Raw genomic sequence first — 17,313 nt, 5'->3', positions numbered from 1 at the left:
AAATTTTGCTGCTCTATTTACCACTTGATTAAATGCTGAAAAGGCAAATTCTTATCACAGAGTTCCACCGTATTCGTTTTGTTTTAGCGACGTGTAGAGATATTTATGGTGACCGGAAGAAGGATCACTATCCATGGCAGACTAGAGTGTTGGTGAATGAATTGCCCTGGGCCACTCTAATTTTATACCAAGATTTTATAGTGGTATATATTTTTCCCAGAAGCTGGAGTGTAAGACCAAATTCCAAGCAAACCTGTGCTGGCAAGGCATTTTTTTGGAGACCAAACACTATCATGTACTTTATTAATTTGCCAATTGTCCAGGATCAATGCATCTTTCCCATGCAGGGCGGCACTTGTGTATACTATTGCTGGAAGAAATTCGTCAGCCATTATTGACAGTAAGAGCTTAAAAGAGGGGCCTTTCAGCTTTTTACAAAGGTTACAAAATGCGTGAATTAACGTCTTTGCTTTCTTGGTTAAAAAAAAAAGAGTGATGGATATATTGGAATAGACTACACAACCCATGATCAACTTATTTAATGCTTCTTTGTAGGGAGTAGGATAGAGCAATGAGGGAAAAACAATGAGAGCGCAGATACATAAGGCAGTCCCTCCTGAAAGACACATAATATCAGAAACGACATCAACCAAAGAAAGGCTGACTGAGGAAGTGGAAAGGATGGTGTTAACAACATTTGTAGTGTGCTACAAGGAAGACAGAGTTGTGCAGCTTGCGAGTCATGTAGTTGAGGGCCCAGAACATCAAAGTACCAACTAAAACAGAGGAAATGGCAAGGCTAACAGATAAGTAAGGGCTAATCCATTTCAGGTTGTGGACAATATCAGCGATGGGGAAGTAGACCTAGATAATATGGAAGAAATATCACAATATTCATGATAGGTGGCTTGCTTTGTTGAAAAGTTGGTGTTTCAGTGAGGAATAGCGCACATAGCCTCGTGCTAAGATCCTTAGAATCAGAAAGCCATTAACCATTCTAACAAATCAACAATTACATTATTTTTAAAAAGGCGGCTCTGGAAACTGTAAATGCTCTTTGTAGACTCTTTTTTACCTGACTAATGGTGTTTGAAGGAAACCCAGCTGACCTACCAGGACACACTTCAGGGGTTCCTCACATCAAAAAAACCAAGTGCCTCATTTTAAGTTTGGCGAACAGGTTACTCTGTCAGAAATATGATGGATATTCCGTCTGTGTTCTAAGAGTGCCATAGAACATGTATATATCTATAAGGATGTTTGTGACTGAGTAACTAGTCTACCAAACTCCAATTGGGGTCCAAGTCTAAATGGAGACTGAAACAGGTGTATACCATAGTGCCCAGAACACCATTTAACATTAATTAATATACAAGCAACGTCTACAATAATAACCAGTCGTGAGTCATCTATGGGACAGGATTCAGAGGAACTTTAAAGAGATATAAGTAATACTCAAGAGTGTTAGAACAGGAAAAGGTGAATCTATTTTCCCATGCACTGCTACCACCAAAGGTATGAAGTTAGAAAACATCCCCTTATTAAACTCAGCCAGAATAAAACTCCCATGAGCATTTGAGAACTCTCCCTGTTCGAGTAAAATTGTAGTTCCTTGGGCCATAAACATTCACTCGATGCCCATGAGCTGATTGTCAGATGTAGTTGCACAATTATGGGCATCACTAAAATACGGTTTATAGACGCCTTTATCGCTGTCCTTTGCAACTGACGTTTTGTTTCAGATAGAAACCCTGCTCCAACTTTAAACAGAGATCTTATGGGAGCAACACAGATTATATATTTATCAATGTTGGACTGTGGATGAGATGGTTGACATGATGGTGGTGCCGAGACGTGTGTGTTCATGATCGCTTGGTCCTCTACATTTCTGGCCCATTGATGAATGGTTTATTTCCTGGACCAATTATAGGAGCAATGATTTCATTATTAAAAACAATAAGAAAAATGTTAAATGGGGCCCCATCCGGACCAACGAAGCAGCACTAAAATTAATCTATGAAACCATCACTTCAGCGTTAGACCTCTTTAAAGTTAATACGAATTTTCTAGCCAGACTACTAGACATCCATGAAAAGCTGTTCAATGACCTTAGGGGGATTTTTATGAAGAATACCACTGTGGGCTGGGACCTCAGAGAGCCCAAGAATGGTTCAACTCTAACAACCGGTCTGGAAAGACCAATCTTATATACACTAGCAAGTTGGGTGACCGAGATATAATAAAGGCGATGAGGGTCTCCGATAGAAAAACTTTGCTTTGCAAATGGCAAAAAAATGAATGGAAAATGCAAGCTAGCAGAAGATTTCAAAAGTGGTGAAAAGCAATGATATGAGTTTTTTATGCACCGAGTGCTCCACAGGGTTTGGAAAGAACTTACAAGACTTGAGGAACACATTCTTGTGAGAAAATGGGTTGCTTCCTTTAGTGCCTTTCATTTTGCAGACATAGATGAAACAGCCACTGCTATCATTACCAAACCTTTCCCTCACCAGAATGATTTCATCCCGAAATGTATGACTACCTTCTCTCTCTGAAACACTATTGGCAGTTATGACCCAGACACCAGGTAAAGCTCCAAGCCCAGGCGAGTTCTCAGCCATTATTTTTTGCTCCCAACTTTACAAATGGGTGGCAAAATTAAATGTTCCAGCTAATGCTGTACTAGCGGGCGTCACTATACCAACCACATTGAATGGAGCAGAGATCGTTCCCATATTTAAAAAGAGATCTCGTAATGCAACAAGCAACTACTACCAATAAGCCTGATGGATAACGTGCAAAAAATATTCTGCAGACAGGTACTTGATAAGCTTACTGCCTTGATGATGGAGAATCATTCCAGACAGGATTTAGACTGAAGAAAAGCACCATCAACAAGACATTTTTATTTTTTTGATCAGGTGGAAGGTTGTAGACATGAGTCGGGGTAGCTTATACATATCTTCTGTTGACATGTGAGCAACTTTCTACACAGACCTAAGAGCTAAACGGTGGCAGGTGCTTTCTGAGCTGAGAATTCCATCTGATGTTTTAAAACCAATCAGCCGTATGTGCACTTTTAATTTAGCACTGGTCTGTTGTTGTCCAAATGGCGGACTTCCAGGAACAATAGATTTTGAAAACGGGGTTTGCTAGGGATGCATTCTAGCTCCAACACATTTTCTTTTTTTCATTAATGACTGTGTAGACTTCCTGGCAGATTGCGAGAATGATTCATCCATATCGGCAGGGCTGAAGGTACCAGTGCTCTTCTTTGCAGACAGCACTTTATTGATCTCCAAAACGCAGAAATGTCTCCAGATATTATTCACGAAGTTTGGTTTCTTGTGTAGCTAACAGGAGCTGGAGATACATAACCAAAAAACAAACTTTTGGAATTCAACTCTAACAGGAAGTCACGATGCAGCATGACATTGGATGGTAACACCCTTGAAAGAGTACATTAATTTGACTACCTGGGTTTAAGATTATTTTACACCAACTTGTGGCATGAACAAATTGCAAAGAGCAGGCTTCTGTTAAATCACAGGGCAGCTGCCATAACTAAGTTTGTTAGATGAGCCTCAACTTATCCTGCATCCCCGGATCTAGAGATCTACAGAGCACAGGCTCTTAGTGCTGCCCTATACAGTGCAGAACTATGGGATCACTTTGGAGCTGAAAACCTTGGGAGAGGTGAGAACACACTTTATAAGGTCTTTGTTGAGACTGCCATGGAGTTCACCTCTCATGCCACTGCTATTAGATCTAGCCTTAAAGCCAAAACCTGAATATGCTAGGCTAAAACCTATCTTGTACTGTATAAAAATGTGTCCCACAAAAGAACTGTATCATATTAGAATGTGTTTATGTCATGTCATCAGCAGATCACCTACGACCAATATCTCTTGGCTGAGGTATGTCAAATCTTCACTGGCTGACCTGAGAGTAGGGGGTTATTGGTCAAACACTGTGTCTGTTCCATCAGATGTTCCTCTCATTGTGAAGAGGCGATTCTGGCACCGTGTTCAGGACTTACAAACAAACTCTGCCTCATTTGGAAAATTCACTAGTACTTTTTTAAACATGAAAAATGATTATAACTTTGAAGAAAGCTTATTGAAGTTCAGCCTGGGAATGCTTTATCTGGCATCTTTTGCAAGCCCTGGCTGACATCTGTTCGTCGATCTGGAACATGCCCTATCTGTAATATCGCTGATGAAACTGAAGAACATGTGTTGTTCTTTTGCCCAGTATCTAAGGAGCCCAGAGCCAGATGGATTAAACCTCTACTTAAATTTGGAAGTAAGGCAGTACCACAAAGTGTTAAGGATATTGTAGGAAAGTACCATCTTGCCTGGCATGTTACCCCCATATTTCACTGTATATATGTTGTTTTAGTCTATGTGTCACTGGGACCCTGCCAGGCAGGGCCCCAGTGCTCATAAGTATGTGCCCTGTATGTGTTCCCTGTGTGATGCCTAACTGTCTCACTGAGGCTCTGCTAACCCGAACCTCAGTGGTTATGCTCTCTCTGCTTTCCAAATGTGTCACTAACAGGCTAGTGACTAAATTTACCAATTCACATTGGCATACTGGTACACCCATATAATTCCCTTGAATATGGTATTGCGGTACCCAGGGTATTGGGGTTCCAGGAGATCCCTATGGGCTGCAGCATTTCTTTTGCTACCCATAGGGACCTCTGACAATTCTTACACAGGCCTGCCACTGCAGCCTGAGTGAAATAACGTCCACGTTATTTCACAGCCATTTACCACTGCACATTAGTAACTTATAAGTCACCTATATGTCTAACCTTCACCTGGTGAAGGTTGGGTGCAAAGTTACTTAGTGTATGGGCCCCCTGGCACTAGCCAAGGTGCCCCCACATTGTTCAGGGCAAATTCCCCGGACTTTGTGAGTGCGGGGACACCATTACACGCGTGCACTATACATAGGCCACTACCTATGTATGGCGTCACAATGGTAACTCCGAACATGGCCATGTAACATGTCTAAGATCATGGAATTGTCACCCCAATACCATTCTGGTATTGGGGGGACAATTCCATGATCCCCCGGGTCTCTAGCACAGAACCTGGGTACTGCCAAACTGCCTTTCCGGGGTCTCCACTGCAGCTGCTGCTGCTGCCAACCCCTCAGACAGGTTTCTGCCCTCCTGGGGTCCAGGCAGCCCTGGCCCAGGAAGGCAGAACAAAGGATTTCCTCTGAGAGAGGGTGTTACACCCTCTCCCTTTGGAAATAGGTGTGAAGGGCTGAGGAGGGGTAGCCTCCCCCAGCCTCTGGAAATGTTTTGATGGGCACAGATGGTGCCCATCTCTGCATAAGCCAGTCTACACCGGTTCAGGGATCCCCCAGCCCTGCTCTGGCGCGAAACTGGACAAAGGAAAGGGGAGTGACCGCTCCCCTGACCAGTACCTCCCAGGGGAGGTGCCCAGAGCTCCTCCAGTGTGTCCCAGACCTCTGCCATCTTGGAAACAGAGGTGTTGGGGGCACACTGGACTGCTCTGAGTGGCCAGTGCCAGCAGGTGATGTCAGAGGCTCCTTCTGATAGGCTCTTACATCTCTTGGTAGCCAATCCTCCTAACCTGGTAGCCAAACCTCCTTTTCTGGCTATTTAGGGTCTCTGCTTTGGGGAATTCTTCAGATAACGAATGCAAGAGCTCACCAGAGTTCCTCTGCATCTCCCTCTTCTACCAAAGGATCGACCGCTGACTGCTCCAAGACGCCTGCAAAACCGCAACAAAGTAGCAAGATGACTACCAGCAACATTGTAGCGCCTAATCGTGCCGGCTTTCTCGACTGTTTCCAGGTGGTGCATGCTCTGGGGGTAACCTGCCTTCACCCTGCACCAGAAGCTCCGAAGAAATCTCCTGTGGGTCGATAGAATCTTCCCTCTGCTAACGCAAGCACCAAAAGACTGCAACACTGGTCCTCTCGGTCCCCTTGAGAGGATGAGTCCTCACGAGCGAGGTCCCTGGAACACAGCAACTCTGTCCAAGTGACTCCCACAGTTCAGTGACTCTTCAGTCCAAGTTTGGTGGAGGTAAGTCCTTGCCTTCCCACGCTAGACTGCAAAGCTGTGTACCACGTGATTTGCAGCTGCTCCGGCTCCTGTGCACTCTTCCAGGATTTCCTTTGTGCACAGCCAAGCCTGGGTCCCCGACACTCCATCCCGCAGTGCACAACATTCTGAGTTGTACTCCGGCGTCGTGGGACCCCCTTTTGTGACTTCGTGTGGACTCTGGTTCACTTTTCTTCTAAGTGCCTGTTGGGGTACTTCTGCGGGTGCTGCCTGCTTCTGTGAAGGCTCTCTGAGTTGCTGAGCGCCCCCTCTGTCGCCTCCTCCAAGTGGCGACATCCTGGTCCCTCCTGGGCCACAGCAGTACCCAAAAACCTCTACTGCGACCCTTGCAGCTAGCAAGGCTTGTTTGCGGTCTTTCTGCATGGGAACACCTCTGCAAGCTTCATCGCGACGTGGGACATCCGTCTTACAAAGGAGAAGTTCCTAGTCCTCTTCTTTCTTGCAGAACTCCAAGCTTCTTCCAACCGGTGGCAGCTTCCTTGCACCTTCAGCTGGCATTTCCTGGGCTCCTGCCCACTCTCGACACTGTCGCGCCTATTGGACTTGGTCCCCTTGTCTTATAGGTACTCAGGTCCGGAAATCTGTTGTCAGTGCATGGCTGGTGTTTGTTCTTCCTGCAGAATCCCCCTATCACGACTTCTGTGCTCTCTGGGGGTAGTAGGTGTACTTTACTCCTACTTTTCAGGGTCTTGGGGTGGGGTATTTTTCTAACCCTCACTGTTTTCTTACAGTCCCAGCGACCCTCTACAAGCTCACAGGTTTGGGGTCCATTCGTGGTTCGCATTCCACTTTTGGAGTATATGGTTTGTGTTGCCCCTATACCTATGTGCTCCTATTGCAATCTATTGTAATTCTACACTGTTTGCATTACTTTTCTTGCCCTTACTGACCTAATTTTGGTTTGTGTACATATAACTTGTGTATATAACTTATCTTCTTACTGAGGCTACTCACTGAGATACTTTTGGCATATTGTCATAAAAATAAAGTACCTTTATTTTGAGTAACTCTGTGTATTGTGTTTTCTTATGATATTGTGCATATGATATAAGTGGTATAGTAGGAGCTTTACATGTCTCCTAGTTCAGCCTACGCTGCTTTGCCATAGCTACCTTCTATCAGCCTAAGCTGCTAGAAACACCTCTTCTACACTAATAAGGGATAACTGGACCTGGCACAAGGTGTAAGTACCTCTGATACCCACTACAAGCCAGGCCAGCCTCCTATAGATATGCAAATGGAAAACCAGCTACAGCATAGTATTTGGAGTGTAGAAATTCCTTTAAGTAGTGTGGTATATGAGAACAAAAGTATTGTAAACAGTAAGCAATTAGCGCCCTTTGCATTAATACGTGCACAAACACCAAATGTTACATTGACAAAATGAGACATATCTGATGTAATTTGCACAAAGACTGGACACAACTGAGCTCTATTTAATTAACGTATTATGTAAATTTTAGCTGTTTTTATATTTTTAACACGTACTATGAAATTGTATGTGTGTTGTTGATGGATTTTAAGCATCTGAACTGTCAAATAAATAAATAGACATGGTATTATAACTTCAATTACAGACCTAGAAGAATCTGCTAATAAGGTACTGTAGCATACAGTTTTGTATCCCAGCGAGCAGTTGACCATTGTTACTAAAGTGAAAGGACTATGGCAGCTGTTTCAAGGAAAGTCTCTTTGTTCCATCAGACCAAATATTAATGTTAGCTTTCACACACCCACACTGATCCTTCAGGTGTGGTCCGATCAGTCCATGTGATGAAATGTCATTTCCGCTCCCACTCTGTCATGGTAGCTAGCTATTGTTTATTGCTGTCTAGTTAGCAAACTGAGGAAATTGAAAAGAGACTTCCATTTCATTACTCTGTACTCTCACATAGCATATTCTGATTCTCTGCTTTAAGTTCTCAATGTCTTCATCACTAAATCACTTGCCATAGTTGTTCGCCTCAATCTAACTGATTAGTATTGTAATTTAAAAAAATGAATAAGTGTCAGGATTTAGGATTGCTTATATGAAAATGAAAGGCAGAACTCTGGACTGTTACTGGCAGCTTACTTACAATATTTACAGAAAGTGCCCAAACTGAATTTTAACAACTTTATGCTAAATCAAATACATCCAGACTGGCGTTGGGCAAACATGTGTGACCTTCGAACCACAAAGGCCCAACAGTTCGGTCACACCAGTTGTCTGTAATCTACATTTAGACTACGATGCACAAACTCTGGCTACATGTTCTGTAATATTCTTTCACTTTGTGAATAAAGTACTAACAGTTTACTGCAAATCTTTTTTTTAGTGTTCACTCAGTCTTTTGAGATTAGGTAAATTAACGCTTTATTTCTGATAGGGACTGCTAGCTGCTGATTTCTCGCCTTTTGAATATTCCCCAGGAGTCAGGACTTCATCCAGAAACTTTTCAGCAGTAACAGTGCTTGCCAAAAGGTCGCACCTTGTGGCTTCTCACTGAAGCTGTTCCCCCTTGGAAATGGTATGCAGGGCCTATGGAGGCGCAACTCCCACTCGCTAAAGTCAGTTTCTTTCTTTTTGTGCGACCAAAAATGGATCCTGAGCGCATTCTTTATCGCATTGAGACTTGTACCTCAAAAATTTACCAGTGTACAAAGGGTGTTTTATCTCCCTGCCGTCAAAACTGCAGGCTTCAAACTGTTTTAGGAGTGTTGCAAACAGATGTCTGTGATGGATCCCCATTAAGCGTGCTTGTGAGGCCTGGGGTCGAGTCACGACTCCAAGGCCTGAACCCGTTGCACATCGATGTACCTTAAGGCTATCAGGGACTGCAAGGCGAAACTCTACATCACCAAGCATAAAGAAAATGCATCCGGGACGCTCCTGTTGCAGCTTGTGTCCAAGATTGTTCCCACTCTTGTTCCCAGAGTCATCGGAGCCGCTCTAGAGGGCGGTCTTTGTCATGTTCCAAATCTTCAGTTTAATCTAAAAAGAAACACAAGAAGGTAATGCGGCATTCCTTTCCCTCACGCCACTCGCATTAGCCTGAGTAGGTGCGGGGACGGTGTCAATCTTCTCAATCATGCTCCCAAAGCCAGCCTACTTTGAAGCCGATCACGCATTTCATGCCGGCACAACTGAGTTTCCTGGGCTTAATGTCACACTGTGTCAGATCGAAGAGTTCCGGGTGGCTATGATTGGGTTCTTTGGATCCCTTCCAACTCCCTCTGGCGTGCCTCCAGTTTCCAAGGAGTTGCAAAGCCCTCTATTTAGGATACTACCAGCAGATTTGTCCTTGCATTGGACCCTCCAAGCCTGTTTTGCCTTCCTCTCCGCTTCTGACCCTACTTCTAGCCTGAGACCTGTGCTGGCACTGGGTTCCTTAATGCCCATGCTGACTCTGTTGGCGCCAGAGGAGGAGGACCTATCATTCTCTCTGACGTTGAGTCAATACCTGTCTATGTCGAGCCCGAATCAGATTGAGGCGCCACTTCCTCTACTGAACGTTCCTTTTCCTCAATGGAGGAACCCACCTTGCACTCCCTTTTTTGCATTGGTTTTGACAACTATGAGTAAGGTGTTGAGCTCGCTCAGCCCTGTACCAGTGACAATCAGTATGAAGGCTCGCAGAAGGTTAATGGCCTCAACACCTCTCTCTGAGACAGCCCTTTTTCCTCTTCCTGGACCTGCCACAGAGGAATCCGCTTTCTAAGCTGTTTATGCATAGGCAGCCAAAGTTCTTGACCTCCATCTTCCCACTATGGAGATCAAAACTAATGGTTTCACTGAGGCCCTACAACCTGAATAGACATCTGCTGAGCCTCGTCTACCATTTAACGAGGCTTTGACGGTCACTCTATTAGGGGCCTGTGCCCAACCTTGCTCTGTGCCCTCTGTCAGCCAACAAATTGGCAGGTGCCAACATCCTACTCAGGGTGCTGCTGCTTTTCTCTCACAGCATCCATGACCGGACAGCCTTGTTGTTCAGGCTTCCACAAGTCTGTCTATTTCAAACATGTTTCCCTCCACTCCTCCTTACCAGGAATCTAAACGTATGGAAAATTTGGAAAGATAGGGCCTGATTACAACTTTGGAGGAGGTGTTAATCCGTCCCAAATGTGACGGATATACCACCAGCCGTATTACGAGTTCCATAGGATGTAATGGACTCGTAATACGGTTGGTGGTATATCCGTCACTTTTGGAACAGATTACAACTTTGGAGGAAGGTGTTAATCAGGCCCATAGTCTTTTTGTCCACCAGCCTAGCCCTCTATTCTGACAGCTTCATCTGTTTGTCAAACCATTAATCCCATGCCCTTTAAGATTTGATAGCTCAAATCCTCCCAGGTGTTTATTATGCCCCTAGCCCTGTCTTGACGCAAGCAGTTCACAATGGTCATGATGCGGCCAAGTTCACAGTACTTTGTGGCTTAGACACCACTGATTCCATTGGGTGAGTTGTCAGTATCAGTGTTTCCATTCACATGTGGCTGTGATCTACTGGGTTCTCTCGCAGTGTCGAGTCCTGACTAATGGACATGTCCTTTGATAGGACATGCCTGTTTGGGGACAAGGCGCACTCCTCCCTCAAGCATTTTATAGAGAGCAGAGGTACAGCTCGCACTCTAGGCTTCTCGTCCCCTCCTCACCAGTTGCACCACTTTCAACACTCCTTTTGTGGTTTTTGATGAGGCATCCTTATAGCCCCCCTGTCCAAGCCCCTCAGGGGACCCTGCAGTTTCGCCATTGAGGTCTACCCACCCACGTGCCAATCAGTCCACCACCCCACAGCTCCACCTGCCAAATCTCTTTAGCCTGCCCTTGGTTGAGCACAGCCTGTTGAAGGCAGAATTTGATGATTCTTTCTAGATTGGCAGCACATCACGTCTGACAGGTGGGTTCTGCAGATAGTTGGTAGGGGGTATGGTCTCCTATTCCTTTATTCCCCATCGTACCTTCCACTGTGCCTCACCTCCCACAACAGATGAAAGATCATCTCTGCATTTACTGCTAGGAAGTGCAAGCTCTTTCGGCCAAAAGGGGCTATTGAGATGGTGCCAGAAGCAGGGTGTAGTTGCTATTCCTGCTACTTTCTGGTGCCCAAGGCTTGAGACCTATATTAGACCTGCACCCTCTCATCGCCTTCTTCCAAAAGGAGAAGTTTAAGATGCTCACCCTGGCCTAGGTATTGTCTGCCCCTGACCTGGAGACTGGATGGTGACGTTGGACCAGCAGGATGCCTATTTTCATATTCCTGTTGTGACGGCCCATCAGTGCTGCCTGTGGTTCACTCGGCTCCCCTTTCGTCCCACTAGTGCAACTCAGGTATTCACAAAAGTGATGGCGGTGGTGGCAGCTCATCTTTAAAGGTCTGGGGTATCAATCTGCCCCTACCTTGATGACTGGCTGTTGAAGGCGGTCTCGCCCGATGCAGTCGTCAACCACCCCCACACTATGGCGAACCTCATGTCACCCTTAGGTTTCACTATCAACGTGCTAAGTTCGTACCTGACTCCTTCTCAGACTCTCCCCTTTCTCGGAGCCAATCCAGACATGGTTTGTTTTTGTGCCTTTTCACAGGAAAAGAGTCCAGGACATTCAGGCTATGATGTCTATCTTTCACCATCAGTCCTGCCTTTCAGTGTGGGCGACTTGGAGACTGCTGTGACTGATGGCCTCCTGCGACGTGCAGGTCTAGCACGCCAGGTGGCGTTTGCAGGCTCTGCAGTGAAATCTGAAACCCTAGCAATGCTCAACATCATGGGGGCGTCTCCAGCCATGTTCAAATTTCAGAAGGGACTGCAGGAGATCTGCAGTGGAGTTGCTGGCCTGCAATTGGGTCCGCGGCAGACCCCTCTTCCTTCCCACCCAGAGCTAACAGTGGCCACTGATACATCGCTTCTAGGTTGAGGTGTCCATTTAGGAGATGTGGAGATCAGAGGCTTCTCATCTCTGGCAGAGATGGTTCCACATCAACATTCCGGAGCTAATGGCCAACTGCTTGGCACTGAAAGCCTTCCTGCCGCCCACCAAATGGAAGCTGGTAAATGTGCTTATGAACTACACCACCGCCATTTGGTGTTACAACAAACAGGGTGGGTTAGGGGGTCACAGAACCTGTGCCAGAAGGCCTTGGGCTTCTGGAAATAGATTTTTCTGGTAGCTAACCATCTGGCAGGGCCTTTGAATACCAGGGTGGACACGCTCAGCCTCCGCCACCTAGTGGATCCCGATAGGAAGCTACACTCTTAAGCTGGAGCAAGGTCTCTTCTGCGAATAGGAAGAACCTCAGCTCAATCTATTTGCCATGGCCAAGCATGCCCAATATCAGCACTACTGCTCTTTGGAGTTTCCAAGGTGACTATCGCTCAGAGACTCATTCTGCCTTGAGTGGAACACAGGACCTCTGTATGCCTAGCCGCAGGTACTATCTCTGCCCAGAGGTATCAAGAAGATCATGGCAGACTGGGCCTAAATCATCCTAGTGGCTCAAAATTGGGCATGGAGAGTTTGGTATCTGGAACTCTTGGGCTTGCGCATATATCCTTCAATCATGCTGCCTTTTTGGGATAGCTTGCAGTTACAGCGACAGGGCATGGTTCTGCACCTGGGCTTTCTTAATCTCCACCTTCATACTTGGAGTTTGAGTGGAGACAGCTGAACACCTTCGATCTGTCGAGGTGGTTGATATCATCTTAGCAGCCAGACACCCCCTGATGAAAACTGACCACCTCTGTTGTTGAGACAAGTTTGTGGCTGGGTGTGGGTCTTGCCAGATTGACCCCCTTCAGTCCTAGTTATATGACATTCTGTTATTCTATCTGCCTTTTGCCTAGCAAGGCTTTACTTTGGGCGCAATTAAGGGTCATCTTTGGACTTACTATGTTGGCCAGGTCAGCCCTCTCTTTTCAAGTCGCCTATTGTGGTGCAATTTTTAAAAGGGCTCTAACATATATTTCCACCTCTCCTTTTGTGATGCCCCATAGAGACCTTAATCTGGTCCTGACTCTTGTAGTACCATAGATGAAGATGTTCAGGTTAGAACTATGATTAATGGTAGGAGCTGTTCTATCCGAACCTGCTTTTAGTAGTATTTCAAGCTGATAGACTCATTGACTTTGCTGTGTGTGGTCTGAATTTTCTGTATGTAGGACTGTTGCTATAATACAGATATTGTTTTGGTCTCTCTTTACACTTTTGCATCATTTTATGCTACATGCCACTAGGAATTTACACATTTCAGCGATTGAATCTAGTATTGGTGACACTGACCATCAGTATAGTTCCTTAGTTTAAGTGAGCTTTGTTTCATAGCTGACTGATATATGGGTTTGTTTTTCTCATTGCAGCATTTATTACAGAACTGGGTAGTAACCAGTCAGGCATTTCTCCCTGTTGCACATCATTTGGTATTTTCTGTGGCATGGGAATGACTTTCTTCCTAAACAATACCTTCTTTTCTCCTGTCTTTCATTTACTCTCTTTATCCCTTTGTCTTGTACTCCTGTGTTTAGGGGCCAGATGTACAAAGCTTCTTTTAGGTCGCAGAAGGTCCTCTATGCAGAAAAAAAGGCATTTTTAAATGTACAAAGGTCCTAAATGCAATTCGATAGCCTGATATCGAATCGCAAATTGAGATTCGGTATTAGTAACTGGCGTGGCTAGGGCATCCCCTCCTAACACCGAATCGCAGTGTTATGTGTGAATGTTTTGCAACCGAAATGGTTGCAAAATATTTGCATATTACTACCTACATCAAGTAGGTAGTAACCCATTCGTAAATGGGACCTTGAGAATGTTTGTAAAAAAATGTTAGGAGCAGACAGTGGTCTCAGTGGTAATTTTTTTTTTAAACGGGCTGCATTTAAAAAAAAATGCTTTATTGAAATGCAACCACAGACATGGTGGTCTGCGGACCCCAGCAGACCACCACCCTGTAATTTTAGCGATTCCTAATGGGTCGCAATGCAAGACCTACCTCATGAATATTCATGAGGTAGGTATATTTGCGACCCAATGCGACTCGTGCAGTGTTTTAAAAATGTTGATACATGGGTTTTGCGATTACCAAATAGCGAATTGCAAAAATTTGCTATTTGGTAATCTCAAACCTGAACCTACGTACATATGGTCCTTAATCTTGTAATCAATCTGTTTCTCTTTATTATATATTGCTCACTTTCAAAGTGTTTTTGTGTTTTGGATGTCATGTGTTTTTTTACTGTACGTTATTACTTATCACTTGTTTTACTCAACTATTTTACTTGCCTTTTTTCTTCAGGATTTCTTCATCAGTATGACTGAAACTATAAAATATAATGACGATGACCATAAAACTATCTTCTTGAAAACATTGAATGAGCAACGCCTTGAAGGAGAGTTTTGTGACATTGCTATTGTGGTGGAAGATGTCAAATTTAGAGCACACCGGTGTGTACTTGCAGCCTGCAGTACATACTTCAAGAAGCTCTTCAAGAAACTGGAGGTGGACAGTTCTTCAGTGATAGAAATAGATTTCCTCCGTTCTGACATTTTTGAAGAGGTTCTAAATTATATGTACACTTCAAAGATTGCTGTAAAAAAAGAAGATGTAAATCTGATGATGTCTTCTGGACAGATACTTGGAATACGATTTTTGGATAAACTCTGCTCTCAGAAACGTGACCTTTCAAGTTCTGAAGAAAACACGACTGATCCAAAGAACAAGTATTCATATGACACAAGCTTAAAAATTAATAGTTCTGTTGTAGAGTCTAATGACACCCAAGATGATGATGTAGAAGAAATTGGTGATCCGGATGATAGTCCATCAGATGACACAGTTGACGGAACCACCCCTAGTCATGAAGAGGAGAAATCACCTACTTCCACACTGAGGGTACAAGAGGCCATTTTGAAAGAACTCGGAAGTGAAGAGGTACGGAAAGTAAACTGCTATGGTCAGGATGTGGAAGCAATGGACACCACAGAGCCTAAGGATTTAGGATCCCCAACCCCTCAGACGTTGACATTTAATGACAGTATGAGTGAAGTAAAAGATGAGCAAACACCAGGATGGACAACGGCTGCCACTGACATGAAATTTGAGTATTTGCTTTACGGTCATAGGGAACAATTTGCCTGTCAAGCATGTGGAAAAACATTCACTGACGAAGCACGGCTGAGAAAGCACGAAAAACTCCACACTGCAGACAGGCCATTTGTGTGTCAAATGTGCACCAAAGCCTTTACAACACAGGCTCATCTGAAAGAACATTTGAAAATCCACACAGGTTACAAACCTTATAGTTGTGAAGTGTGCGGAAAGTCTTTTATTCGGGCGCCAGACTTGAAGAAGCACGAAAGAGTACATAGCAATGAAAGACCCTTTGCCTGCCATATGTGTGACAAAGCCTTTAAGCACAAGTCTCATCTGAAGGATCACGAAAGGAGGCATAGAGGAGAGAAACCTTTCATCTGTGCTTCTTGTACTAAAGCCTTTGCTAAAGCCTCAGACCTAAAGCGTCACGAGAACAATATGCATAGTGAGAGAAAGCAAGTCTCTGGTGTCATTCAGAGTGAAACAGAGCAGCTGCAAGCAGCAGCAATGGCTGCGGAAGCTGAGCAGCAACTCGAAAGTATAGCTTGCAGTTAATATGTCAGAATGTCTTTCAAACATTGCCTTGTAGCTTACAAAGCTAAATTCCATTTAAAAATATGTAAAATATGCCAGTAAGTTGATGGGTTTCAGCATTTTTCTTTTTTACTGGGCTGATGAATTTTGATAAATACTTTATAAACTTTGCTGCAGACGTGTTCCATTTTATAAGAAAATGCTTTCTTAAAAAGGAGTCGAGAGTGTTCCTCGTTTACTTTTCTTCACCATCAAGACAATAACTTTATTTAATTACAATTAAATAAACGTCAGGCACTCGGTGAATTTGTTTTACGTGAAATATAAAATCAAGGCTTAAAATGTAGGCAGTGACAGTGCTCTTATTCATAGAAAACTAACTTTGTAACCTTTTTTTAAAGATATCAAATCATATGTGTACACAGACTGTATTTTATTTAAGAGAAGAACATTTTTGGTAAGATACTAACTTTGGATAAATCAATGTACTAGTTCTACAGCCACAGAAAAACAACGAGAAAAATACTTTCTTTTTAAAACAACGAAACTGTTTTAAATGTATTTCCTTATTTATCCCTCAAAGCCCTTTTGGTAAACTAACATTAGTTTACTGTCTACATTTATGTGACTGATCTTACAATTCCCCATTTCTTGACTTGAGACAGTTATACATTCTCTTACCACACTACTTGACCATAACTGAGTATTTGCACGATTTGTCAACCATGTGTTCCAGAAACACAGCAATTTTTACGTTTTTTAAAGTAAGCTGAACACCGTCGTTTTCATGTTCCAACTATATGCATTTTCATGTTCCACAAATGGTAACTGGTTGCTTTACTGTAATGATTTTTCAGTCACTACGGTAAAACAGTTGTTTGTGATACACCCTCTGCTGGGTGTTAGTCATTTCATAATAGTTTAATAAAATATGTATATAAGGTCCTGATATTCTGTATGCTGTATGTATGTGTGCGTGTGCACATTTGTTAATAAATGTCCCCATATATTTATTATTAAATACTTACTAAATTGTTTTATTACAGATAAGGACTGCACAGTTCATCTGATGGTTCAGTGCTAGTCAGTATGGGAAACATGACGATTGAATATACTATTTATACGTAAGCAAATTGTTGGCCTGAAAATAAGCAAATGTAAATTTTCCCGGGGTCATTCATAGTGTCACACACTAAATTATTGATTTTAAAGTTTTGAATTCATATCAAGGCAACTTTCAGAGACTTTAGGAGTGGTTTTGGGTGGGGCGGGGAAGGGGGTGTTACAAATATTTACTGGTGGTACAAATATTTACTGGGGATTGGATGGTAAAATATTTCTTTCTTTTCTATGTGGACTGAGCATGGGGTGGTAGCGCGGATTGATTCAGTTCCGTGGTTGGACTGGATGATGAAGCACATCTGTATTGATAATTCGAGAGTGAAGATTTCATACAGTATCTGGGATATGCAAATCCCAGATATATTTTCCAGATGCCTCAAACGACCCACGTTCTCTTGATATGTTACATTTTCTTTGCCCAGCAATCTTGGTTCAAGGTTTTTTTTATTGCCCCTCGCACATTGTGCTCATGTTAAT

General features: G+C 43.6%; 1 protein-coding gene across 1 annotated transcript in view; it reads left to right on the top strand.

The window, feature by feature from the left end:
* Positions 1 to 16,735, top strand: part of ZBTB14 (zinc finger and BTB domain containing 14) — a 109,460-nt gene extending 92,725 nt beyond the window's left edge. Inside the window, exon 4 of the mRNA XM_069219807.1 lies at positions 14,383 to 16,735. Coding sequence (XP_069075908.1) covers positions 14,383 to 15,735 — 1,353 coding nt within the window. The 3' untranslated portion in view covers positions 15,736 to 16,735. The remainder of the gene's footprint in view (positions 1 to 14,382) is intronic.
* Positions 16,736 to 17,313: the final 578 nt, after the last annotated feature.

This window comes from Pleurodeles waltl, chromosome 2_2 (assembly GCF_031143425.1).
Source record: "Pleurodeles waltl isolate 20211129_DDA chromosome 2_2, aPleWal1.hap1.20221129, whole genome shotgun sequence".
Taxonomy (NCBI): domain Eukaryota; kingdom Metazoa; phylum Chordata; class Amphibia; order Caudata; family Salamandridae; genus Pleurodeles; species Pleurodeles waltl.
This window is presented reverse-complemented; position numbering and strand designations above follow the sequence as displayed.